This window comes from Dromiciops gliroides, chromosome 4 (assembly GCF_019393635.1).
Source record: "Dromiciops gliroides isolate mDroGli1 chromosome 4, mDroGli1.pri, whole genome shotgun sequence".
NCBI classification, from domain to species: Eukaryota; Metazoa; Chordata; class Mammalia; order Microbiotheria; family Microbiotheriidae; genus Dromiciops; species Dromiciops gliroides.
Window position 1 is genome coordinate 403,486,854 of NC_057864.1, and position 26,800 is coordinate 403,513,653.

General features: G+C 37.9%; 1 protein-coding gene across 2 annotated transcripts in view; it reads right to left on the bottom strand.

Annotated features, from left to right (window-relative positions):
* PRKN (parkin RBR E3 ubiquitin protein ligase) overlaps nucleotides 1–26,800 on the bottom strand; it is a 1,788,167-nt gene that overhangs the window by 275,771 nt on the left and 1,485,596 nt on the right. For both annotated transcript variants that reach the window (XM_043964490.1, XM_043964489.1), the window contains 2 exons: nucleotides 21,360–21,421; nucleotides 4,008–4,157 (listed from right to left, as the gene is read on the bottom strand). In XM_043964490.1, coding sequence (XP_043820425.1) covers nucleotides 4,008–4,157; nucleotides 21,360–21,421 — 212 coding nt within the window. The remainder of the gene's footprint in view (nucleotides 1–4,007; nucleotides 4,158–21,359; nucleotides 21,422–26,800) is intronic.

Sequence of the window (26,800 nt, forward strand, 5' to 3'; positions counted from 1 at the left end):
TGCGCCACCTAGCTGCCCCCTCTAGCTCATTTTATAGATGAGGAAATTAAGACAAATAGAGTTAAGTAGCTTGCCTAGGGTGACAGTCAGTAAGAATCTGAGGCTGGATTTGAACTCATGGGGATGAGTCTTCCTGACTCTAGGTGAGGTGCTCCATGTCCTGCACCCCCATACCCCTTTGACTTTCCAGTAAATAATGGAAAAGAATCCAGAACTACTCATTTATTATTCTGAGTCTATTTTCTTAATCAAGTGCAATTAATCATCTTCAGATTGGGGAGTATAGGATAAAAATGGCTAGGAAAGGATAAGTGAATAAATGGTTGGAGAGAACCCAGCCTTTTGGAACAGATGAAATACCCCCATGGGGTAGCAAATTCTTTCAGACAGTGATTGCTGTGCTAATGATAGTGATCTCTGAAAAACTGTGGAGATGAGGAGAGGGACTATAAGTGGAGAAATGGGTAAGTAGTCCTAATTTTCACAAAGTGGAAGAAGAAGGCTAATCCAGAAAGACTTTAAGAGGTTAGAACAGTAAACTGAATTTAATTTAATAAGATGGAACCTAGGAGGGTTCAATATAAGTGATGCCCTGCACTTTGGATCAAAAAATCCTAGGCACAAGTACAGCAAAGAGAAGTTGGAGATAAACAATATTCCCTCTGATGAAGACCTGGAAGTTTCAGTGAACAGCAACCTCAACAAGATTCAAGAGTCTAACATGGCAACCAAAAAGCTAATTCACTCTTTAGGCTGTGATCATCGAAGTGTAGAATCACTAAAGTGGAAAGATGCTTTGCATGATGGCACAAGTATAACTTATATCACCTGCCTTCTCAATGGGGGAGGGGGTGGGGGAGGGATAGTGGAGGGAGGGAATTTGGAACTCAAAATTAAAAAAAAAAATCAAACACCAAATGATTTTTTGTTTTGTTTTGTTTTTTTAGGCAATGGGGGTTAAGTGACTTGCCCAGGGTCACACAGCTAGTAAGTGTCAAGTGCCTGAGGCCGGATTTGAACTCAGGTACTCCTGAATTCAGGGCCGGTGCTTTAACCACTGTGCCATCTAGCTGCCCCCAAACACCAAATGTTAAAGATTATTTTGTATATCATTGGGAGAAAATAAATATAAAAAATATTAAAGTGATAGAAATGTAATATCTGGGATTCAGGACTCCAGAATGTTGCTATATTATGCCTCTAAGAGATACACCTTGACTAGCATGTTCAGTTCTGGACATCACATTTGTAGTCAGCAAACTGATGAGCTAGAATGAGGCCAGAGCTCCAATTTACTCTTTGAATAAGAGCTTCCCATCATCACTAGACTGAAATGGATTCAATTTTCAGAAAACAAAACACAAAAACATAGACTAAATCTTACTTTTCATTCAAATGATCAGAAATCTAGCTTTGTTGTACCAGGTGAATTATATTCACTGGGAATTCTAAACCCAGGCCCTCAACCCCTCTCACTTAGATTACTGAAGGTCTTCCTGCCTCATATCTGTCTGTACTCCAAGTTCAATGTCCACAGCTGCCAAAGAGATTTTTCTATAAACACAGAATTGATCATGTCACTCATTACTCCCCTACTCAGTAAACTTCAGTGGTTCTCTGTTGCCTCTAGAATAAAATATTACTCTGTTTACCTTTTAAAGCCCTCTAGAACTTGGCTCCATTTTATCTTTTGAGTCTTAATTCACATTAATCCACATTCCAGTCAAACTGGCTTTCTCTCTCTTCTTCCTACAACATGTTCCATGCCTTATTTCCTTGCCTTTTCAAAGTCTTGATAGAGATGCCTTACCTTTTCCTTTCTATAATCCCTCTCAGTCTTTAAAACACAATTCAAGCACTGTACTGGTATGTAAAACAGACATTGTGAGTGCTCTCCTTATGAAACTATTTTATATTTCTTTTCTTATTATTTACTTTGTATATTTATATCTATATCTACATATCTCCATGAATCCATATACATATATATATGTGTCTATCTATGTATAGACATATATATATGCATACACACATATACACATAAATATACACACACTTACACACATCTCCTTACTAGAACAGAAGCTCCTAACTGGTAAAGATTGTGTCACTCATTGAATTTGTGTCTCCAAAGCCTAGTATAGTGTTAAGTACTATATAAATATTTGTTAGTTGATAGATTGATTTTAGCTTTGATAAAACTCAGGAGGTACTGCCTTCAAGTAAATGAATTGCTATAATGTGGAAGAGGGTCTCAAAACCTTGTTTTCTTGACTCCATTGGGTAGAACTACAGAAATGAGCGGCTACTGCAGAGAGGCAGACTTCAGGTTGATATCAAGAGTTGTTGAGATGACATTTTGACTCTTCTGGGAAGCCATAGTTATCAATCAATGGAAGTCTTCAAGTAAAGATGAGATGACTATTGGGTATTTTGTATAAGGGATATCCGGTCAGATATGGGTTTGAACAGATAACTTCTAAGATCCCTTTTGATGTTGAGATTCTCTGATTTAATAGAAAATATGGCTTATCTATGTTAAATGTCACAATGTCACTTCTATATTAATGGTACTCATTCATTCATATTTTTGCATAAAAATATCTATACTGCACCCTACTAGGCACTGTGGGAAATATAAGTATGTACAGAGATAGAGCCCAAGTTTATAATCTAAAGAAATTAAATATATAGATATATATTAAAAATGGACTAGAAATGCAAACTACTATATGACTAAATGCCCATGGTATGATGCTAATAACAAAAGCTTTAGGTGTTCAGAGAAAGACCAAAAAAGGAAACATTCTGTACTTCCCTAAGACTGGCATTGCAGAGGCCACTTAGACCACATATAATCAGCATGGATTGTACAGCAAAATGATGATGACTGGAGCTGAAAAACAGTTTGATTTCCATAATTTCTGAGGATAGCCAAATTTACTTGGGCTTTCATTTTAATGTAATCATGAAAGTTAATCCAGAGGCATTACTGTTCGTTTAGTCATTCTTGTTTTTCATTACTCTCTACCACCTCCATTTCCTTTCCTTTCTAGTTCTGTAGCAGTTTAAAAAGCCCAGGGAAAGAACACTGTGTTTGACATGCCCCACTGCATGGACAGATAGAAAGTTTTACCAAGGTCAATAGATGATGCCCTATACTCAGGTGACTTACTGTGCTCAGTGAACAATTACTCTCTGCCCCTATATCCCTGATGCTTCTGATGCCCCACCCCAAGCCCTCCACTAAGTTTCAATTTGAAAAGAAATGCTTTCCCATCAAAATTCAACTGCATTTTCTAAGCTGTTTTCCTGCCTGCACTAAATTTAATATCAGGATTATTATCCATTTGTCATTTCAACCTGTAATTTAGTGAGCCTTTTGTGTTTGAAGTACATTTTCCTCCACCCCCTTTCCTCTGGTTTTCACCAGGACATTCACTGAAGCCTCTGGTCCAAGACATTTGGTTTGACCTCTTAGAACAAATATTTTCAATGTTTCAGATTCTGCTTTCCTAAGAGGCACCATTAGTTCTGCTCAACTCTATTTAAAATAGTTTTTATGACACAATACAATTTCAACATTTCTATATTAATCTTCATTTTATTTCTCCAAATACTTACACAAATACTGTCACTGGGATATCACCGATGGGACATTCTATCTCTCTTTCACTCCTGTCTACTGAAAGGCACCACTAACACAATAATAAATGGTTTACGGAGAATCTGCTGAGTATTGGAAGAAAAAGTTCAAGAAGTGGCCTTGTCATTGACAACTGCTCATAGGAACTACTTAGATCAGCAGTCTCTCAAATGAATTAGACGGAAGAATTCTGGTAGGAGTATTCCCAACATATCAGTAATCCTTTCCTATCTGGGCTACTGGATTCCAGCACTTTGGAAAAAAAAATCCATGCCTTGGTGAAAATATTTCTCAGGTTAAAAGGAAATCAATTAAGGACGCAAACCAAAATACCAATCTAAGGAATTTAGTGAGCACTTACCCCACAGCCCAGACCGTTGCTTGGCTCACATGTGATCTTCCTGACTTCTGGTTCGGGGAGTAGGCCTGCTCCACACCCTGGACTGGGGCAGAGGACTCCTCCCATTTGCAGAACACATTCCTCCGTTCCATAGCATTGGTATCGGTTGTACTACAAAGTAGGAAAAGGAATTTAAAAAGAGGCAGCAACATGAAAAAACCAAGGCAGTATTTTTGCTGATTGAGATAAGATTCAGAAGTCAGCAGAGGTGAAGTATATAAAAAATGCTGGATTTTGAGTCAGAAAGACTAGTTCACATCATTCTTCTGGAGCTTACTAGCTGTGTGTCTAAGGGCAAGTCACTTAACCTCTCTGAAATTCACTTACCTCCCTAAAACTTCCCCCATTTCCCTGATAGAATATACATTCTATTGGGGCAGAGGGAAGGGAAAGGGAATAAGCATTTGTGTAGCACCTACTATGTGCTCCTGGACACTGTGCTAAGTGCATTACAAATCTCTCATTTGATAGGAGATGATCTATACCCATATAAATATATACTAAATAAACACACAAAAAAATTGGGGGGGTATGTGTATGTTTCAAGAAAGACCTCACAGAAGAGATAATGCTTGAATGGATCTTTTAAGGAAAGTATTGGATTCTAAGATGGGAAGATGAGGAGGGAATCCATTCCATCTATGATGGACAGTCTGTGGTAAAACATGGATATGGGAAATAGAATGTCATGTGGGAGGAGCAATAGGAAGACCAATTTAGCTGACACTCCAAATAGTTTGGCCTAACCATCGACTTAGGAAAAAAAAATTGGAGAAAAACTGCATAATGTCCAGACTGGGCAACCTATAGAGCAAATCCATCAGAGTATAATAATATTAACAACAGCATGTGGTATTTACACAGATCTTCAAGGTTTGCAGTGATTTGCCTCATTCAAGATGTATGTATATTTTGTCCAGTCATTTCAGCTCTTTGTGATCCCATTTGGGGTTTTCTTGGCAAAGATATGTTGGAATGGTTTGCCATTTCCTGTTCTAGCTCATTTTACAGTTAAGAAAACTGAGTCAAACAGGGTTAAGGGACTTGACCAAGGTCACAAAACTAGTAAGTGTCTGAGACCAGATTTGAACTCAGGAATATGAGTCTTCCTGTCTCCAGGCAAGGCACTCTATCCACTATCTCTACCACCTAGCTGCATGTATTACATACACACACACACACACACACACACACACACACACAAATACATCTATATCTCTTGGAAATATAATACAAATGGAAATTAAGTTGGGTACGAAATTGAACAGGAGATGAGCAGGCTAGATTTCTTTTTTATTGGGGGGATTGTAAATTATTGACATGATATTGCCAATTGTAGAAAGAGTGGATAGTTTTTTCTACCAATGGTTGTATACTTTTTAAACCCTCCATAAAGCCCTCTTCCACGAAAGTCTAACTCTAACAACACCAGCGGACATTCATATCTGTTAAATTTTGAGAAGCTCTTTATAGATATTATCTGATTTCATTTTCACAACAACCCTGTGCAGTACGTACTACGGTGTTATTAATCACTATTTTATAGATGAGGAAATGGAGGCTCAGAGATATTAAAGACTTTGCCAATGGTCACACAGTTAGTATTAGAGACATGTCCTGATGACTTCTAGCACTGTTTCTGCTTTAACAGTACTACCTCTTACTATACTCTAATACCTCATTATGCTGTGGGTCACTTCTAATGTGGCCCATGGCAAGTTCTACCAAGCTGGAAGAACTTTGCTAACAGGCCCAGGCATGGGTGTTTTGTCTATAGTCTGAGGTGTAGCCTAAGTGTGCAAAAGCTCAACACTAAAAGTTTGGTTACTGGATGATAATGCGATCAATCACCAAGCAATTATTAAGTGTTTACTATGTGCTGGGCATTGTTTAAATGCTGAAAATAATTATTATAAAAAGGCAAGTTTACCTTTTGTTCAGGCTTAAGGGAGTCAATGAACATTTTTAAGAGCATAAACAAGATCATAACAATACATTAGGAAGACAACTTGAGTGGCAATGTGGAAGATGGAATAAAGAAGGAATTAATTGGAGGCAGAAAGGACAGTTTGAGGGTATTATTACAGTCTCAGAAGAAAAGATGAGAGATTATACTCAAGCAATTATGATGGAAGTGGAGAAGTCAAGGCAAAAAAACAAGATATGAGGAAGGGATAAATGAAAGGAACTGGACCAGTCATTTGATGTAGAAAAGAATGGAAGGAAAGAGTCAAAGTTGTTTTTGGATATCTTTGGGATATAAACCTAGAAGTGGCATTGTTGGATCAAAGGGTATGTACAGTTTTATAGCCCTTTGGGCATAGTTTCAAATTCCTCTCTAGAATGGTTAGATCAGGTCACAACTCCACCAACAGTGCATTAATGTTCCAGTTTTCCCACATCCCTTCCAACATCCAAGATTTTCTTTATTTTTTTTTATTTTGTGTGTCATATTAGCCACTCTGATAGTTGTGAGGTGGTACCTCAGAGTTATTTTTAATTTGCATTTGCTTTGAGCAGTAGTGATTTAGAGCATTTTTTCATATGGCAATAAATAGCTTTGATTTCTTTTTCTGAAAACTGCCTGTTCATATCCTTTGACCATTTATCAATTGGGAAATGACTTTTATTTTAATAAATTTTACTCAATTCTCTATATATTTGAGAAATGAAGCCTTTATCAGAGATATTTGTTGCAAAATTTCTGTCCCAGTTTTGTTTTCCTTATAATTTTGGTTGCGTTGGTTTTGTTTGTGCAATAGCTTTTAAGTTTTATATAATCAAAATTATCTATTTTACATTTTATAATACTATCTTCTTTTGTCCTAAATTCTTCTCCTGTCCATAAATCTGACAGACAAACTGTTCCATGCTCTCTTAATTTATTTAAGATATAGTGACTTCTTAATTGACAAAATCTGATGGTCTTTTACCAGTCTTGATCTTTGTCACCTCTTATATACTATTGACCATTCTCTCCTCCTTAACACTCCTTCCCCTCTGGGTTTCTGTGACACTACTCTCTTGGTTCTCTTCTTACCTGTCTTACTGCTTCTACTAGGTCTTTTCAGATGGATCACTACCGAGGTTCCCATAGGCCCTATCCTGAAACCTCTTCTCTTTCTATTCCCTCTCATTGTGACCTTGGTACCTCCCATCAGTTTGACTGTAATCTCTACGCATGTGACTTTAAGATCTATATATCCAGTCAGTCATGTGTCTATTTAACATTTCAAACTAGACGCACCTCAAACTCAACATAGCCAAAAGACAACTCAATATTTTTATTCTCCAAACCACTCATCTAATAATCTTCGATTCTTAAAAGGCTCCCAGGTTTGTAACCTTACTGTTAACCTAGATTCCTCACTCTCCTTTGTACTATGCATATGGTCAGTGACAAAATCCTGCCCTTTCTGCCTTCACAACATATCACGTCCCTCATGTTCTCTCTATTCACTCAGTGACCACCTTAGTTCAGGCTTTCAACATTACTTGCCTAAAGCTTTACAATGGCCTCCTAATTGGTTTCTCTGCCTCAGGTCTCTTACCACTCAAAAACATTTTCCACCTAGGTGCCAAAGTTATTTTCCTCATATGCAAGTCTACTCAATAATTCCAGGGGCCACCTATTACCTTTTAGATAATATATCAATTATTCTGTTTGACTTTTAAAGCCTTTCACAATCTGTAGTAACCTATCTTTCTTATCTCACTGGACATTTTCCCTTCTCCACCCTATCATCCAGTCAAATTGGCTTTTGCTCTGTTCCAAACATACAGCACTCTTATCTCCTATATCCATGTTTTCCTATCTGCCATCTCTCATATCTGGTATGCATTTCTTTTGCATTTGGGTCAGAATCCCTCACATCAAGAGGAAGCTCACTGAGGGAGCCAAAATGGCAGAGTAAGAGGAAGTGGTAAAGTCTGGCTTCTTTCCTGCTAATGATCTAATAAGAGCCCTGGACCAAGAAGTAATTGAGAAATTGAAAAAGAAGCTACAGTGAGTCATTTTTCTAGACCAAAATCAGAAATTCAACCTACAAATTAAGGTAACAATCATGGAACAGAGATGGGCCTAGGGCACAGACTCAGTACCCAGAGCCCCAAACTAGGCCAACAACTTGATGATCTAGGACTCAGTCCCTAGAACAAAAGAAAAGTATGGGAGTCTCCCAGAGAAGTGGGAGAATGAAGACATAGTGCCCAGAGCCCCAGGATAGGACAATAGCATGGACTCTTCTGGGGAGAGGGAGTGTTGTCAAAGTGGTGTCAAAAAACCAGATTCGGAACCTACAGCATGGGATAGCTCTGAGCAGATCATGGATACATGGATTGGTTTCCAGAGCTCCCTGGTAGACCAGCAACATGGGGTAGCCTAAAGCAGATCACTGGAAAAAATGACTAAACAATAAAAAGATAAAGATATTTAATGAGGTAGAGATTCCCAGAATATGAAAAGGGAAGGGGAGGGGAAGGGGAGAATAACCCCAAAACACATACAAGTGCAGCCTCAAATAACAAAACAGCTTGCCAGCAAGATTAATTGGAATTTCTAGCAGAATGAAGAGTTTAAAAATGGGTTAAAATGATACTGTAAATGAGGGTTGAAAAGGGAAGAATTGTAAAAGGAATGAGGGCTCTAGACAAATGACTTGGAAAGAAAATCAACAGCTTAGGTGCAAAACTTTACCTAAATTATAGATGCCCTGAAAATCAGGTTGGACTATACATAAGTAGATGATTCTATGAGACAAAAAGAAATATTAAAACAAAGTCAAAAGACTGAAAAATAGAAGAGAAGTCATTATATAAAAAATAACTGATCTAAAAATATTAAAAGAAAAATAATTTTTAAATCACTGGTCTCCCTGAAAGTCAGAACAAAAAAAAGGCCAAAATATCATATTGCAAGAAGTCATAAAAGAAAACTACTCAGATTTCTTAGCAGCTGAGAGTACGGTGGAAATAAAAAGAATCAATTGGCCATCACTTGAAAGAATCTCAAAACCAAAAACTCCCAGGAACATCACAGCCAAAATCCAGAGCTCCTGGTCAAAGAAAAAATATTTGTAAGGACCTAAGAAGAAAGAGTTCAAGTACTAAAAAGCTACGGTCAGCATTACACAAGATTTAGAAACTTCCAAGCTAAAGGAGCAGAGAATATAACATATAATATTCCAAAAGGCAAAATATATAATATAAGGCAAAATTTAAAACCAAAAATTTAGGGTTAGCATAACTTAATTAGTAAAAATGAATCTAAATCTACAAAGGAAAAAAAGTGGACCTCTAATAATATTGATGTCTTCCAAATATCAAAGATTATAAAAAACAAAAACCAGAGATGAATAGAAACTTTGAAACATAAATACAGGAGTATATAAAATCTGACAAATGAAAAAGATGTTATAAAGATGAAATGTTTGTATTCTAATGGGGGAGGGAGAAGTATGATATAAGGAGCCTCTCACAACTGCAATGTCAATAGGGGTCATAGATGGAGTCATATAAGACCTGGAAGTGATTTTAAAAAATGTTTTGATAATCATAAATGAAGAAAGGGAGGAGAAATAGAGAGGAATAATGGGAAGAAAGTTATCTCATGCAATCAGAGAGTATAAGACAAGAAGAAATCTACAAAAATGAAGAAAGGATGGAGGAAGCAGGCATCACTTGAATCTCATTTTGAATTCATGCAGAGTAAAGTGAGTAGAACAAGGCGAACAATTTATATGATAATAACAACATTCTAAAAACAAACAATTTTGAAAGACATAAAAGCTGTGACCAATGCAATGAACAACCATGATTCCATGGTGATTAATAATCCTGTCCATCACCTGACAGAGGGGTGACAGGCTAGATATAAAGAGCAAGACATGTATTTTTGGACATGACCAATTTGTTTTGCTTCACTGTGCTTATTTGTTGAAGGTGTTTTGTTTTTCTTTTCTTTACCCCCTTCTTGGGTAGTGGGATGTGGCAAGAAGAGAGGGTGGATGCTTGTTAAAAAAATTAACTAAAGAATTTATGTGACAGTATTCTTGATCATGCAACTGCTACTGCCCCACAACCCCAACTCCTTTATATTTATTTTCTTTTTACATTTTATTCTCTATATCCTTTTGCATGTCTTTGTTGTCTCTTCCATTAAAATATAAACTCCTTGAGAGTAGGAATTGTTTCACTCTTTGAATTTATATCCCCAGTACCTATCACAGTACCTGGCATATGTTTGGATATTAATAAATGCTTGTTGATTGATTGAACAATAGGTAATTTTCATCCACCTTAATTTCCTATATAGATAGTTATGCCAAACTCTTCTGAGAGCTTATGGATCTCATTTATGAGGCTCACAGATACTCTGGGTATTGATATAGTCATCACAATGTCATCTGCAAACAGGGCCATCTTGAGGACCTCAACATATGTAGATAATTATTCCACTTGATTCTGCTGAGAAGGCTCCATGAGGGTGGCAAACATGCTTAGCAAGCATATAACCCTATATTTTATGCCTTGCTTGATATTAAAATTAGAGGATTGACAAGGTTATTTTTTGTTGTTTCTTTCAAAGAATTTTGCATGGCTTTTAACAGATGTATGGGAGACACCTTGCTAGAAGAAAATACTGACTACACATAAAGTGCAGTAATAGAATGCTAATGGCCATAAGGGGACCAAACAAAGAAGCGTGAATGTGTTACCACTATCACTGAAAAAATTAACTCAGAGGAACTGTTCTCCTTATGGTAGCTTAGTGAAGAAGGATTGTTATATGAATGCAATTTCATTTAAAAACACTTTTTCCTCCTTTGAATGATAGTGTGGTAGATGATACTATTTAAGGAAACATATACAAGAAAATTAAACTATAGAGAGGCTATTTGTTGTTTTTACTTGTTTGAGTTGTGTCTGATTCTTCATGACCCCATTTGGGTTTTTCTGGGCATAGATTCTGGAGTGGTTTTCCAGTTCCTTTTCCAGCTCAGTTGAAAAATGAAGATACTGAGGCAAACAGGGTTAAGTGACTTGCCCAGGATCACAAAACTGGTAAGTATCTGAGGCCAGATTTGAAGTCAGGCCTGCTGCCCTATCCACTGTGCCACCTAACTATCCATGGATAGTCTACTGCAGACTCCCAAAAGGGAATATTGACAAGGATAAATAAATCAACCAACAATCATTTATTAAGTATTTACTATATGCTAGATATTTTATACATAGTAGTATTGTGTCTGTAGTAGTCTTCTGGGCTAATCAAATATAAGGAGGCTGATCTTTCTTAGACCTAATCACAGATAAAGGACAAATTATCACACATCAAAATGGAAGACGGTTGGCAGAAAACAGGGAGAAAGACAGCATGTTCTAAACTAAGTAGACAGCAGTACTTATTCATTCATTCATTCATATCATTGCTAGACATTATATCATCTAATATGAGAATTTTGCATTCTTTCCTTTGGGGGGCACTCAGGTATAGCAGCAGCAGCAATTGCTCAATTCCTGCTTCATTTACTCCCCATCTCTGTCCTCCTTCAAGTTATGGTTTCTATTTTAGCAAGAAGTCACAAATGCCCCAGTGCACAGTTTCCTCTCCCGTGGCCTCTCCCATCTTCTCACTTAGAGAAGCATCTTTTTTCTCCTCCCTATTCATACTCCCCAGTGAGCCGTCAGAAACAAATCAAAGACAAATTTGTTGCAGAAGATAATATGCTTGGGTTCTGATTTTATTTACATCGTATTGGGGTCTAAGAGTCAAAAGCAGTCTATAGATGAGCATTAATTTATGACTAAATTATTCCCCCCTGCTATTTGGAGAGGGCCATATTTGCCGCATCTATTAGACATCTTTTAAAGCTCCTTATAGTCTCATTAATCGTAAACTCATTTCCCCTCAGTTGCAGATAGTTAGCCTGGAGGAATAAATGACTGCTTTAGGAAACTCTGACTCTTACATTGTTTTTATGTAAGTGTGTATTTGTGAGTGCATTTTTCAGCTGTTTCTCAGCTAATAAATCTTTCTAGCTGATCCTGAGCATCTGTCATCTACCCATGAAGTGAAATGGCTGGATAGCAGGCTGGACTTTGTCCATCATACAGAGAGAAAAACAAAATATTGTGATTTGTTGAAATCAAGTTTTATGGGGAAGAAAACCACATGAGAATCTCAAACAAGGCAGCAGGTATCGGCACAGAGTCTAACCCTGCCAGATGTAGGGTGCTACATATTACTGAAAAGCAACACAGCATCTAGGGGTATCCCAACTTCTTTCTTTCTTTCTTTCTTTCTTTCTTTCTTTCTTTCTTTCTTTCTTTCTTTTTTTTTTGGTGAGGCAATTGGGGTTAAGTGACTTGCCCAGGGTCACACAGCTAGTAAGTGTGTGTTAAGTGTCTGAGGCCAGATTTGAACTCAGGTACTCCTGACTCCAGGGCTGGTGCTCTATCCACTGCGCCACCTAGCTGCCCCCCCAACTTCTTTCTTATGCAAGAGGTCAAACCTTTTTGTTCGTTCTTCCATGCCTTCCCTTTCTAAATGTTCAGCAACCATACTTTTAATAATGCACTCTAGAATTTTGACAAGAATAAAATGAAGTTCACATGCCTATATTCTAAAGATTCTGTCCTCTTCCCCTTCCTGAAATTTTTGGCAATTAAGTAGCTATACAGTACTTCTCCCACTTTCCACTATTTTCCAGAGATCTCTGACAATGAATCAGCTATCACATCTACCAATTCTTTCAAGACTCTGGCTATTAACTTGTCTAGGCCTGGTATATTAAGTCACTGAGGCCAACTGGCCCTTGATTGTAATCTTCTCGTTTATAACAGATTCTCACCCCATATCTTCTATTTTGTTCCATACTTCATAGTACATAGAATATTCTCCTTTAAAGATAACAAAGAAGTGAATAGATTTTCCTTATCTCTGTTACAATAACTATTTCAAGTCTAGGGCAGGATTTGCATATAGGTCTTTGGTTTTCATGTTCATTGCTCATTCACTATTATGCATTGCTTATCAAGGGCTTGTGAAGGAAATCAGAGATTCCCTAGCACAAGGAACAATCAGGGGGAAAAGCTTCTGGATGGAGGTAGCATAGACAATGCCTGCTGGGCAAGAGGTTCTCTTGCTATTGGGATGTCCTTGGGAAAGCTCCATGAAAAGGAAAGGTTAAAAAAAATGGTAAATGGGGGCAGCTAGGTGGCGCAGTAGATAGAGCACTGGCCCTGGATTCAGGAGTACCTGAGTTCAAATCTGGCCTCAGACACTTAACACTTACTAGCTGTGTGACCCTGGGCAAGTCACTTAACCCCAATTGCCTCACTAAAAAAAAATGGTAAATGTCTGAAGAAGGATATATAACTATTCCCTTACTAAAGGGGATGGATTCAGTAATTAGCATCCCAAATAAGTATTTTTTTTGTTTGTTTAGGTACTTCTTTTGAGTCTGTAGTAGTAGAAATGAATACCCTTAGAGGATAGCTAAAATGAGCCAGATTCAGATGTCCTCAGAAATTACATTCTAATTAAGCATAAGTCATGGAGAATATACAATGATTTTGAAAACTCCAACACTGAACCTGAAACTCCAAGAACTTTGATTCTGGGAAATGGGCTAAATTTTACAGACTTGTTGAGGAGACTTTTGACTTAAAAAATTTCTTCTGAAATTTAGGCCACACTGATATCTTTGGTCTAGGCAACATGAATTCAATGTGAGTCTAATCAAAAGGGCTTTAAAATAAAAAGGAAGAAAAAAGAAAGGGAAGAATGAGGTGAAGGAAAGAAGGCAGTACATTCTAAGCATGGGGAATGGCCAATGTGAAGGCATGGAGATAGGAAACAGTGTCATATGTTGAGAAAGAGAGATGGTTAGCTTGGCTAAATTATAAACTATGGAAAGGGGAGATTGAACGGTTGGGACCAGCTTTTTAAAGGCTTTGAAAATCAAACAGAAGAGTTTATGTATTATCCTACAGGCAACAAGGAGCCACTACAGCTTAGTGAGTAGGGGAATACCATAGTTAGATTTGTGCTTAAGGAAAAACAATTTGGCAGCTGAAAAAATGATGCCCTAGAGGGAGGAAAGACTTGAAGCAGAGTGACCAATTAGGAAAACATTGCAATAGTCCATCTTAACTATATGAGCTAGACTAAAATAGTGGCTGTGGGAGCACAATATATGGAGAGAAGGGGACAGATGCAAGAGATGTTCTGGAGGTAAAAATAGCTAGGTTTGGTAACTGAATAGAAATATAGCAGGAGTCACAGGGAAGAGTTGAGGATAATGCTGATGTTATAAAGCTGAAAGACCTGAAGAACTGCAGCATCTCCAACAGAAATTGAATACAGTGATAGATAGAATGTAGAGCTTTAGGAGCAAGGTAATGATCCTGTCTTGGTTATACCGAGCTTGAGATTTGATCTCAATCCAATTTGAATTAGCCTATAGGCAATTGGGGATGTGGAACTGAAGTGCTGCATAAGGATAATGGCTATATCCATGCAAGCTCATCAGGTCACCAGGAGAAAATCATATGGTCCAAGACAGAGCTGTGTTGTATACCTCCAGGTAGGGGTCATAAAACATATCCAGAGGAGCCAGCAAAGGAGACTAAGATGACATGATTAGGAAGAGAATCGGGACTATTCCATCATAATATTTGAAATAGAGGAGAGGAAATTATCCTGAAAAATAAGAATGATGTTATAATTAAGATGAGTTTGAGCACCATCTGAAACATACACTAGGTGGATGTTGACAGGGTGAATAAAGGAACCAGAATTAGGATTCTAAGTGCTTAAAATCTGGGGTAATCAATTCAGGAATGAAATGAAATTCTTAAGAATGAAATGTTGGAGACCCAACAAGAAAAAAATTCCACTAAGGGAGAAAAAGGAAAGTTGTCTAAATAGAATGACAGGAGATGTTCAGGTACCTGATAAACCAACTTAAAATTTAACAAGATATTAGTAGATGAAAGCAAGGCTAGAGTGAATAAGTGCAAAAGTGCAAAAAAAAAAAGGGGGGGAGGGGCTATAAGAACATTGTCAGGAGTGTTAAAGCCCAAAAAAGACTGGTTGGAAAGTTAAGAACACCACCACCAACAACAATTAGAAAAACAAAACCAAAAAAAACCCCAAAACAGCTGTATTGGTGAAAAGATAAAGGAAGGGATAGGATTATTGTCCTGGGTGATAAATGAGGGAGAGAAGAGTCACTTAATTCTTGTTTCAGTCCTACTTTCTCTACCAAGTAGTATGCATGTTAACCTGCAAAAATATAGGTAACAGAGAAAATAAACACAGGCTCTCATTTCACACTCACTGCCTTTGTGACCTTGGGCAAGTTTCATAACTTCCCTCATTTTTCCTTTACTTATCTGTAAAATTAGAGAGTTTGACTAGATGGCTTCTGGGGCCCCTTCTAACTCTGAATCATTTATTCTACAGTAGTATCCAAGATGATAATAACAGCTAACATTTCTATAGTATAAGTGCTTGCAAAGCAATCTTTACATATACTTAACAGCAGTCAAGTGAGATTGGTGCTATAATTATGCCCATTTTATAAAGGAGGAAATTGAGTCCTTGTGAATTTCCCAAAATTAAGCAGTGGGTTATAATCAAAAGCAGATAATAATTGAGGAATGGGTAAGCAAACTGCAGTATGTGAATATAATAGAAGATTATGGTATTTTAAGAAACAATGAAACTAATAAATAGGTACAGAAAAGAATGTAAAAAAACTTACATGAACTGATGCAAAATGAAATAAGCAGAGACGGGAAAATAATATACATGTTGATAAGTATAATACAAATGGGGATAACAATAATCACAAAACAGCTCAAAATGAATACCAAAATATTATAAAGAACAACCTTGGCCCTAAAGAAGACATGAGATATGAGAAGACACCTCGCCCTAATCCTTTGCAGAAGTAGAGGCCACATGGGTATGGAATGTTGCATATGGTATGAGATTTTTTTCAATGTGTTGATGCATTTTTCTGAATTTCTTCTCTTCTTCCTTCCCCCTTGGCCACAATTCTTTTTTGAGCTGAATCTTTTTTTTTTTTTTTTTTTGCAGGGCAATTGGGGTTAAGTGACTTGCCCAGGGTCACACAGCTAGTAAGTGTTAAGTGTCTGAGGCCAGATTTGAACTTAGGTCCTCCTGAATCCAGGGCTAGTGCTCTATCCACTGAGCCACCCCGCTGCCCCCACAATTCTTTTTAATAAGGGATGTTTCTCTGGGATTAGAGGGAATGGGAGAATTCTAGGTGATATTAAAGCATCAATAAAAATCTATCAAGATCAAGATGTATTCACAAAAAACCCATAACTCTGTAAGTGTCATGAAAAATGGTTTGAAATGGCAAAAGGCTAGAACAACAGTCCAGGTGGTTGGCACTCAGGGTCTGAAATAGGATGGTGATGGTGAGAACAGATAGGAACATATGCATGGGAGAGAGACTGTGAATGTGGAAATCTATAGGACTTAGTAATGTGAAAGGCGAGGATTGTGGGGTAGCTAGGTAGCACAGTGGATAGAGCACCAGCCCTGGAGTCAGGAGGACCTGAGTTCAAATCTGGTCTCAGACACTTAACACTTACTAGCTGTGTGGCCCTGGGCAAGTCATTTAACCCCAATTGCCTCACCGAAAGAAAGAAAGAAAGGAAGGAAGGAAGGAAGGAAGGAAGGAAGGAAGGAAGGAAGGAAGGAAGGAAGGAAGGAAGGAAGGAAGGAAGGAAGGAAGGAAGGAAGGTGAGGGTGATGGAAGAATCAAAGGTAATCTTATCCTGAGACAGCCAATGAGCGGTTGTGGCACAGACAGAAATAATGAAGTCAGTGGGTTTAGGGGGAAAGATAATGAGCTCAAGGTGACTTGATATAAACAATAAACAACATTAAAATCCTGACATTTTTTGCATGAAATACAAGGTGCCTCAAATGATATGTTTCTTAGGAAGACAGGCAGGGGTGGAATTCTCTTAATCATCATGTTTATTTCTGTGTATTCAATCAGAGGAGTATCGATTTTGATTAATATCCCTAAATTCAATTCTAAGGGAGAATGACAAGGGGTCTAAACAGAGAACATGACTGATTTTTTTTTGCTTGTTTTTACTATTAATTGTGTGCTTATATTAGAACAAATATAGGTATCAGTAAAAAATATATATACAAGCTGTATATGATAAATATATATACATATACGTATTATATATGATAAATACACATGCACACATACATACATACACACACACATACATGTTGAAAGAGATGATTTATCCGTCAAACAAAGAAAAGCAACACAACTAAACCACTAAGCTACAGTTCAAAAAGCTACTCCTTGGTTCTATAGGAAAATGGCTTTCAAATATCATGGTATACTATATAGTTATGCATTTAAAGTTATTTTTCAATATCTATTAATGGAAGGAACTAGTATCACACATAACACAAAATGATTGATCATCATAAAATAATTTGGTTTTTTTAATGTGCTTTTTTTTTTTTTTGTGGGGCAATGGGGGTTAAGTGACTTGCCCAGGGTCACACAGCTACTAAGTGTTAAGTGTCTGAGGCCGGATTTGAACTCAAGTACTCCTGACTCCAGGGCCGGCGCTTTATCCACTGCGCCACCTAGCTGCCCCTTTAATGTGCTTTTGTACTTGAATTTCAATATTCTAAATGTATATTCTGGAAGCGTACAAATACTCTGAGCAAACAAAGAGTAAGGCACACTGTAGTGTCTTGTCTCAGGAGGTGTTCAGATACTGTCTAGCTTTTCCACACCATTTCTTCACTAACCCCTTTGCTTTCTACTTCATCCTAGAAATGGACAATCTCAACTAGAAGTCAAAGAATGGACCTAAGTTGAGTGGCTTTTTCTCGATACATTTGTTGAGTTGAGAGAAGGGGGTAATTTGGTAATTTGGCTGAAAAGGTGTCCATGGGCACTGCAAGATCAAGCAAAGCATTAGTGTTCCAATTTTTCCACAGCTTTTCCAACATTTATTATTTTCCCTTTTTGTCATATTAGCTAATCTGATAGGTGTCAGGTGGTACCTCAGAGTTGTTTTAATTTGCATCTCTCTAATCAATAGTAATTTAGAGCATTTTTTCATATGGCAATAGATAGCTTTGATTTCTTCATCAGAAAACTGCCTGTTCATATCCTTTGACCATTTCTCAATTGGGGAATGACTTGGATTTTTATAAATTTGATTTAGTTCCCTATATATTTTAGAAATGAGGCCTTTATCAGAAGTACTGGCTATAAAAATTGTTTCCCAGCTTTCTGCATCCCTTGGATGCATTGCTTCTGTATGTACAGAAACTTTTAAATTTAATGTAACCAAAATCATCCATTTTGCATTTCATAATATACTCTATCTCTTGTTTGGTCATAAACTGCTTTCCTTCCCAAAGATCTGAAAGGTAGACTATTCCTTCTTCTTCTAATATACCTATGGTATCATCTCTTATGTCTAAATCATGTACCCATTTTGACTTTATTTTATCACCTATTGTGCCTATATACACTCACACACATACATACACACATATGTATGTATGTAAATATATATGGATGTGTATATATGTATATATTTCCCATCCATAGCTAATTAAGCTTTGATATACATACATACATACATACATACATACATACATACATACAAGGAATTAATTGTGATTTGGTGTTTTTATAATCCCATCATTGCTTCATCATGGTCAGACTGAAAAGATGCAAGCTTTAAAAGCCTAAGAGAAGATGGGTGTGTACTTTAAGAGATTATAGAACAAACAATACAAAGAACATTTATTGAGTCAAAGTATCAAACTAAGTACCTATCCCCCACCTAGGAGTTCCCCCCTGCCCACATGGGCCTGGCCAAATTATAATGGGGACAGGCGAGAGAGAGAGAGAGAGAGAGAGAGAGAGAGAGAGAGAGAGAGAGAGAGAGAGAGAGAGAGAGAGAGAGAGAGAGAGAGAGAGAGAGAGAGAGAGAGAGAGAGAGAAGGGGGAGCTGGTGGTTTTTGATCTTCAGACCTAATCAGGAGACACTGCAAAGCTAAGTTCTCCTTAGAATTACAGATTCCAGGTGTTAATGAGTTTGTGTTGTTGAAGCAAGGCTGGCTTGTTTCCAGCTGAGCTGAAAACAAGTTTAGGGTTTGAGTTAGTTTTTGCCAGACCCAGGCTGTTCTGAGTAGCTGAGGAAGCAGAGCTTATTCCAGGTAACTGGGGGCCTTTTTACCCTAGAGATTTAGATTCTAATCATCTGGGAAGTGGGTAGTATTTTTCCCTTTCTCCATCCCCTTTCTCATTGTCCTTGGCTTTATTAACTCCACTTGTGTTGTATTATTGTTTCCATTAATAAAACCTGATTTGTTTGTGGAAAAGAGGCTATTAATCTCCTTTCTTATCAATCTGGGAGACATAACTGAAAAAGAGGAAGTTTGGAGAAGGGGAAACTCTGGACCTAGAGGTCTCTCATTATTTTTTGAATCCCAATATTATGGCAAGCTGCCCAACTAACTCTCCCCATACTAAATTTGGACCGAACACATAGCTATTTAAAAACATTTTAAAATTCCATATATGTTTAGCCACATATATTGACATTACTGGTACAATTTTTTTCCATTAAGACTACTTATCTAAATATATAGTCTTACGGAATGGCTCAGAGATATAAATGGCTTTTTGTTATTGTTCACTCATTTCAGTCATGTCTGACTATGCGCCACCACATTGGGGGTTTTCTTGGCAAAGATAAAAAGTGGTTTTCCATTTCCTTCTCCAGCTCATTTTATAGATGAAGAAACTGAGGCAGCGTTAAGCAACTTGCTCAGGGTGACACAAATATTTCGTGTCTGAGGCCAGACTTCAAGTTGGGAAGATGATTCTTTCTAACTCCAGCCTCAGAGCTATATTCCTGTGGTGCCACTTAGCTGACCCATAAGTGGCTAATCACAGCTAAGAAGTATCAGAAACAGCATTTTGAACCCACATCTTCCTAACTCCAAGTTCAATACTTTCCCCACTACTTAATGTGATCTCTTATATTTTAAAAATTATTTTCCAACCAGCAAAAATCCATTCCTCTTCCCCCTCAACATCTCCCCACCTCCGCTGAGAAAGAAGGAAAAACAAAATTCTTGCTACAAATATGCATAGTCAAGCAAAAAAACCATGCACATTGGCTGTGTCCAAAAATGTCCACATGCAGTTAAAATATGATGTGCTTTGTTGAATGCAGTGTGGCTTTTACTTTATCTCATTTTGGACTGGAAGTGTGATTATACTGGTAGAGAGAACTATGAGTGAGGAAATGCCTTCTACCAACGCATATTAACACTTGCTCTACCACCTAGCATTTTAGATAATTACCTATGGCAGTAAGAAATTAAGTGACTTGTCCAAGGTCACACAGTCAGTTTGTGTCAGAAATTATTTTTGAACCCAAGTCTTCCCTAGTTTAAGCCAAATAGCTAGCCTCTATCTGATATGCTATGCTGAGCTACATCTCAGGTGTTAAATGACCTGCATAAATAAACTACCCTCCATAGGGATAGCTAGGTGGCACCACAGTGTACAGAGCTATGGGCCTGGATTCAGAAAGACCCGAGTTCAATCAGACCTTAGACACTTATTAGCTGTGTGACCCTGGGCAAGTCACTTAACCCCGTTTGCCTCAGTTTCCTCATCTGTAAAATGAGCTGGAGAAGGAAATGGCAAATCACTCCAGTATCTTTGCCAAGAAAACCCCAAATGGGGTCACATGTATTTGGACATGACTGAAACAACTCACCAACCACAACTACTATAGGAATTACATATGTTCAAATGCATGTAGAATGCTACAAAATATGCAAGACATATATACAAAATATAAAAATACTGTGCAAGAACCTAGACTGAATACACAGACACTCCCACTCCTCCCCACAACACCCACATACTCTCATTCACTATGATTCCCCCAGGCATAGTTCATATTCATATGTATTTGTTTGCCTGTCTGCCCCTGTGTAGTGCCTGTTTACTGCTCTAGTCCTGACTTGAAAAGCTGTGGCAGATAGCAGATGTAGCAATTAATAATCTGTCAAGGCTGATGGATAGGATTAAAAAAATGTTCTCACATATTTTCTGTGTGTTTTTCTTCCCCATTTAGGGGCCCTGGGGGTCATCAGACACACACTGCTTCCCTGGAGAGCTCCAGAGCTGTCTCATTAGTGTCTGCCTTTTGTGACACTATCATGCAGCCTTTGAGATGTTAACTCACCTGTTCTTCCCCAAGAATTCTGAAGTGATGAAGCTCTTTAATCAAGGAGTCTGGACAGCCAGCTGTTGAAAAGAAGAATTAATCTTAAAAATCGTGGGCAATGTTTTAGAGGTAATATCAGTATACGTATTTTGATAATCATAAAAAGATTGGAGAACCATAAATATAGATCTGGAGGAGACACCTATTTCAATCCTCTCATTTTAGAGATGAGAAAAAGGAGATCTAGAGAGGTCAAATCTCTTTCCCAAGGTCACATTGGTGACCTACATGGGCACATCCCACATCCACATGGGCATACATGCATACATCGATAACACACCAAGTGAACATTTCTATAAACTTTGCCTTCGTTTTGGGGCAGCCTTGCAGGCTCTCTGTGATTCTGTCCATATTCATGCCCTAGTCCAGCACAGATTCTGGTTTCTAGGTTGACCCATCCAAAGATGTGTACCCTAACATTGATCATATAAGACAGAGTTTGGGATTGCTATTGTGGGGTGGGGGATGGGGGGAGGGAATGGTCTGACAGAGTGTTCTTTAATGCCATGCAGCTCAATCACTCTCAGGGCAAGAGCCCTGCATATGATACACACTGACAACTTTCAGTCATTTGTTTTGTTCTGCCAAGATGGTGAGTGCGCTCACGTGGGTGTGTGAGTGTGAGTGTGAGTGTGTCTACACACATACAATCCCATTCTGGCCTGGGAAGGTAGGAAGAAGTTCCTGAACATTCTGAAGTGATAACTTCAGCCATTAGGTAAATCAACACAGCTCTTCAGTGCCTGGGAGTAGTCCTCCATTATCCATCCCATCCTCCCAACCAACTGGCTCTCACTCCAAGACAAGAACTTGACTGTCCAAATACTCTCCATTCAGGTCAGGCACCGTAGTCCCAGATATTTAATATGGTAATCTGGCAACCTGAGGGAATGGATAATTTCCTTTGGTAATAACAATAAGAAAGGATTAAACTAATTAATATCCAATTAAAACATTCAGTTTTCCATGGCACTGCAGATATTTTAAATCATCACTAACTGTCGGAATTCATCTTTGAAAATAAATTAAAACAATGTCAGAATATACTTTAAAATGCATTATCAAGCAAACACTGAATGGCTACATTTAACAATTTTTGGCCCCCTACCAAAGGATGTCATGTCTAAGAGACAGCTCAAAATGCTCTTCCCTTCTCCCATGTGCTTTAGGCCTTTCAGCAAAGGACTCGGAATTGTAATCACAACAGCAGCTAATAATAGTATCTTTCTTTTAGGAAAGATGGTTATAAAACATTCCCTCCATGAATCTGGCATATATTCTCCCATAGATACACATCATGCCAGTGGGAAGACTACAGAGTATACAACAGTAGCAAAGCACAAGTTTAGGGAACACATGTGGCCAAGTTAACTCAGGCCCATAGCACTGTACTCCTTGATGTTCTTTCTCTCCCTGTATGAAGCTCCCCACTCAGAATAGCATTCCCGGGTGGGTAGATGGCTCAGATGGGTTCCCAAGGATAGCTTTTCAACCCAATTGAACTCTCAACTGTCAAGACCAGTTTCCCCTTAAATCCATGGTTGGCTTTCTTTTCTGCTAGCAGTAGTTATATTCCTTGAACCCATTTTCTCCTGGGAGTTGCTCCTTTTATGAGTGTAAATGGAGACAATATGCCCCTGCTCTCTCAACAGTATTTTAAATGGACTTCCAAAATTGCTCAGCTCATAGGGTGTATCCCCTCTTGAGTATGTAGATTCAACTCCAAGTTTCCTACTTTGGAAATCCCATTGTTCTGATTAATGGGTGCCTTATGTGGCATTCTATATCTATGCAGGGTCCAGCCAGTCTTTACTCCCTGGTCACCTTTTCAGTAGCCACTTTGTTCACATCCTACCAGGGACTCTAGTACTGGAACCATAATCAAATCAATACTTCCATTTCTACTGGAAAAAAGTGTGTCAATCTACTTCCTATTGGGTCCACTCATTATCCCTATAGTTTTACAAACTTAAATACCTCCCCCAGCTGCTGATCTCCTATATGTGTTATTTCTACTGTTAAATGGAAGTGTCTTCATTGTTGGCTTCATATTTTAATTTGTAATCTTAGCACTCAGCACAGTGCTAATCAGCCAATCAGAACCTAGCAAAGGCTTAATCAAATGCTTTAAAAAAAAATTCATTCAAACCAACTAGCATTTTAATGCAAGCTTATTTCTAGATTAGGATAGGGAAAAGAATGAGGGCTGGATCTGTGAATTCATCAATATAGGGAACTCCTAGGTAAGGATATTCCCTCTATTAGCAGGAGTCAGCACATTCTATGAACCTTACAATCCTTCTTGGTCCTCTTTGAGAACAACAACAACAAAAACAAAAACATTAGAGTTTCCAAAAGTACAGACAGGTTAAAGGAACTGTCCAGGGTGACAAGGTCAGTATGCATTAGAGTCTGAGCTTGAACCCAGGTCTTCCTGGCTTCAAGGCTATCTTCTATTGATAATGCCATGCTGCCTCTGTCTTCCTAGATTATGTAGGCTTTAATGACTCTATGAAGATTTACTAAGTACCAATCAATCAATCAATCAATTAATTAACTACTAATTACTTCAAAGTATCAGTCTTATAGAGTGAGGTTATGTTCTATATTACCAGTTTGGTCAATTGTGTGGCTTCTGCATTTTAGATCAGGGCTTCTTAAACTTTTTCTACTCATGACACCTTTTTGCCTGAGAAATTTTTACCTGACCCCAAGTATATAGGTATATAAATTAGGTATACACATTGAACATTTACTACCAAATTTTTTGTGACCCCCCCCACATTCAGTTATGTGACCCCCCTTCATAATGGGCTTGGAACCGATGTTATAAGATTTGTTTTAGATGATATAAAGAACCCCAAACAATACACAAGGTGTTGAACCAGAAGTCTTCAAACTACAAAGGAAATTAGACATTATCTAGTTAATTCTCTATTTTGACAGGTGAAGAAGTGGAGACTCAGAATCAAGAACTTAGTTGCCAATAGTCACAGAGGATTAAAGTGTAAGAGGGAGCATCTGAACCAAAGTCATTGGAATCTGGTTCTAGATAGAGCTCATTACAACAAGAAGGCTCATTTGCTGAAGCCGATTCACCTGCAGATTAAGGGCCACCTCTGAAGGGCCAGATGGATCCAGTTTTCCTCAATTGTCAAGTGGGGATAATAATAGCATCTATATCTCAGAGCTCTTGGCATGATAGATAGTAGATAGACTCATCTTCCTGAGTCCAAATCTGGCCTCAGACATTTACTAGTTGTATGACCCTAGGCAAGTCACTTAACCCTGTTTGCCTCAGTTTTCTCATCTGGAAAATGAGCTGGAGGAGGAAATGGCAAGCCACTTCAGTATCATTGCCAAGAAACTCCAAATGGGGTCATGAAGAGTGGGACATGACTGAAACAATTCAACAACAACCAAATTAACACAGTGCTTGGCACCTAGTATGAAGTTCATAAATGCTCATTCCACTCTCCACTTCCTCCCCAAACAACACCCTCCCCTACCCCAGCCCCTCTTCCCATTCCAAGTAAATTTAGGGAACTCTTGTCAATACACTTAGGCTTCTTTTAATGAGTCAGGAGGCAAATGTCTGTACTGCCTGATGAGGAAAAGAATCTAAATGGTGAATCCAATATAAGACCTAGGAATGTTCAGCCATGTGACATTAGATTAATGACTTCGGTTAATAAGAGTTTGCTGAATTTTAAGGTCATGGTTTGGCTTTTGATGGTGGCAGGTATTTGGCAATATAAAATTTAAACAGCACCACATATTGAGGTGCCAACCTTACTCCTATAGCCCCGTCCTTTAGCCCTCACCGTCCATCGGGGAGACCAGGAAAAGAGGACTTGCTTCACAGCCCAGAGATGCTCTCAGGCTAACTAAATACAACAAAATGCTTTGGAATCTTTGAGATGGTCCTGGGCACCTTATTTCCTGTCTTTCCCATATCTAGCTTTGGCCTTCAGCTCTGATTTCTGTTTCTGTTTCTGCATTCCACTGCTGTTGCCAAGTTTTACAAGTGACTTTGCTGTGTTGCATGGCCTGGCTATGGTGAATCTTTTCATCTGGTCTGGTGTGAACAGGTGTACCCCTCCACAGGTGGAGTCCCTCCTCTGACTTGCCACAAGTCAGCTGGGCCCAAGCTTGTGCAGAGCTCTGCTATTCTAGGTGGGTTCACACTATTCATGACAATTATCAACAAGATGGAATTTTGGGGGGAACTGCAGTGGCAGGAAATCCTGTCTTGTGATTTCATTAGCCTAATAATTCCTTGGTTGCAAACTCCTTCTACCAAAAGCAACTCATCAATAACTTACACTCTCAGAAAGTTGCCTGAAGTCCCTAAGGGATTAAATAACTTTTCCAGAATCTTATGTTGAATGTATACATTTATTTTTGTGTGTGTGGATATTATATACATACACACATACACACATATATACATGTAGTATGAATATATGATATGTATGTGTGTATATACACAGTATATATATATGTGTGTGTGTGTGTGTGTGTGTATACACACACAAAATAAATATAAGACCTTGGAAAGTCACTTAATTTCATACATACACACAATACACACACATATACACACTGTATATATATATATATAGTATATGATATGTAGTTGTATATATTTTATATCTATGTATATGTAATTTTATATATATAAACAGTATATATATGTACACTTAAATATAGTATATATAGGCAGTTAGGTGGCATGGTGGACAGAGCACTGGACTTGGAATTAGGAAGATTTGAGTTCAAATTCAACCTCAGACACTTACTAGCTGATTGATATGGGAAAATCACTTCACTGATGATTGCCTTAGTTTCCTCATCTGTAAAATGGCTATTAATATATAGCACCTACCTCCCAGGGTTGTTATGAGGATAAAATGAGGTAATATTTGTAAGTCTTAAAGTACTCTATAAATTCTATTATTGTTATCATATTATTATAAATTATGAATCATATTACTATTGTAAATGCTATTACTCTATCTGCTAATTTCTCTGGCTTCCTTTATGTCTCAGAAGCCCCCCAATTTTTTTCCCGATAAAAGTATTTTATTATTTTCCAGTTACATGCAGAGATAGTCTTCAACATTTGTTTATATAGGATTTCCAATTTTTCTCCTTCCCTCCCCTAGACAGCAGGTAATCTGATATAGGTTTATATATATATATGTATATATATATAATAACAATTTCTGCATTAGTCATATTATAAGAGAAGAATCAGAGCAAAAAAGGAAAAACCTCAAAAAAGAAAAACAACAACAGCACCAAAAACAAAAATCAGCATCCATATTCCATAGTTTTTTTTCCCCCCTGGATTTGGAGAGCCTTTTCCATCATGAGTCCTTTGGAACTTTCTTGTA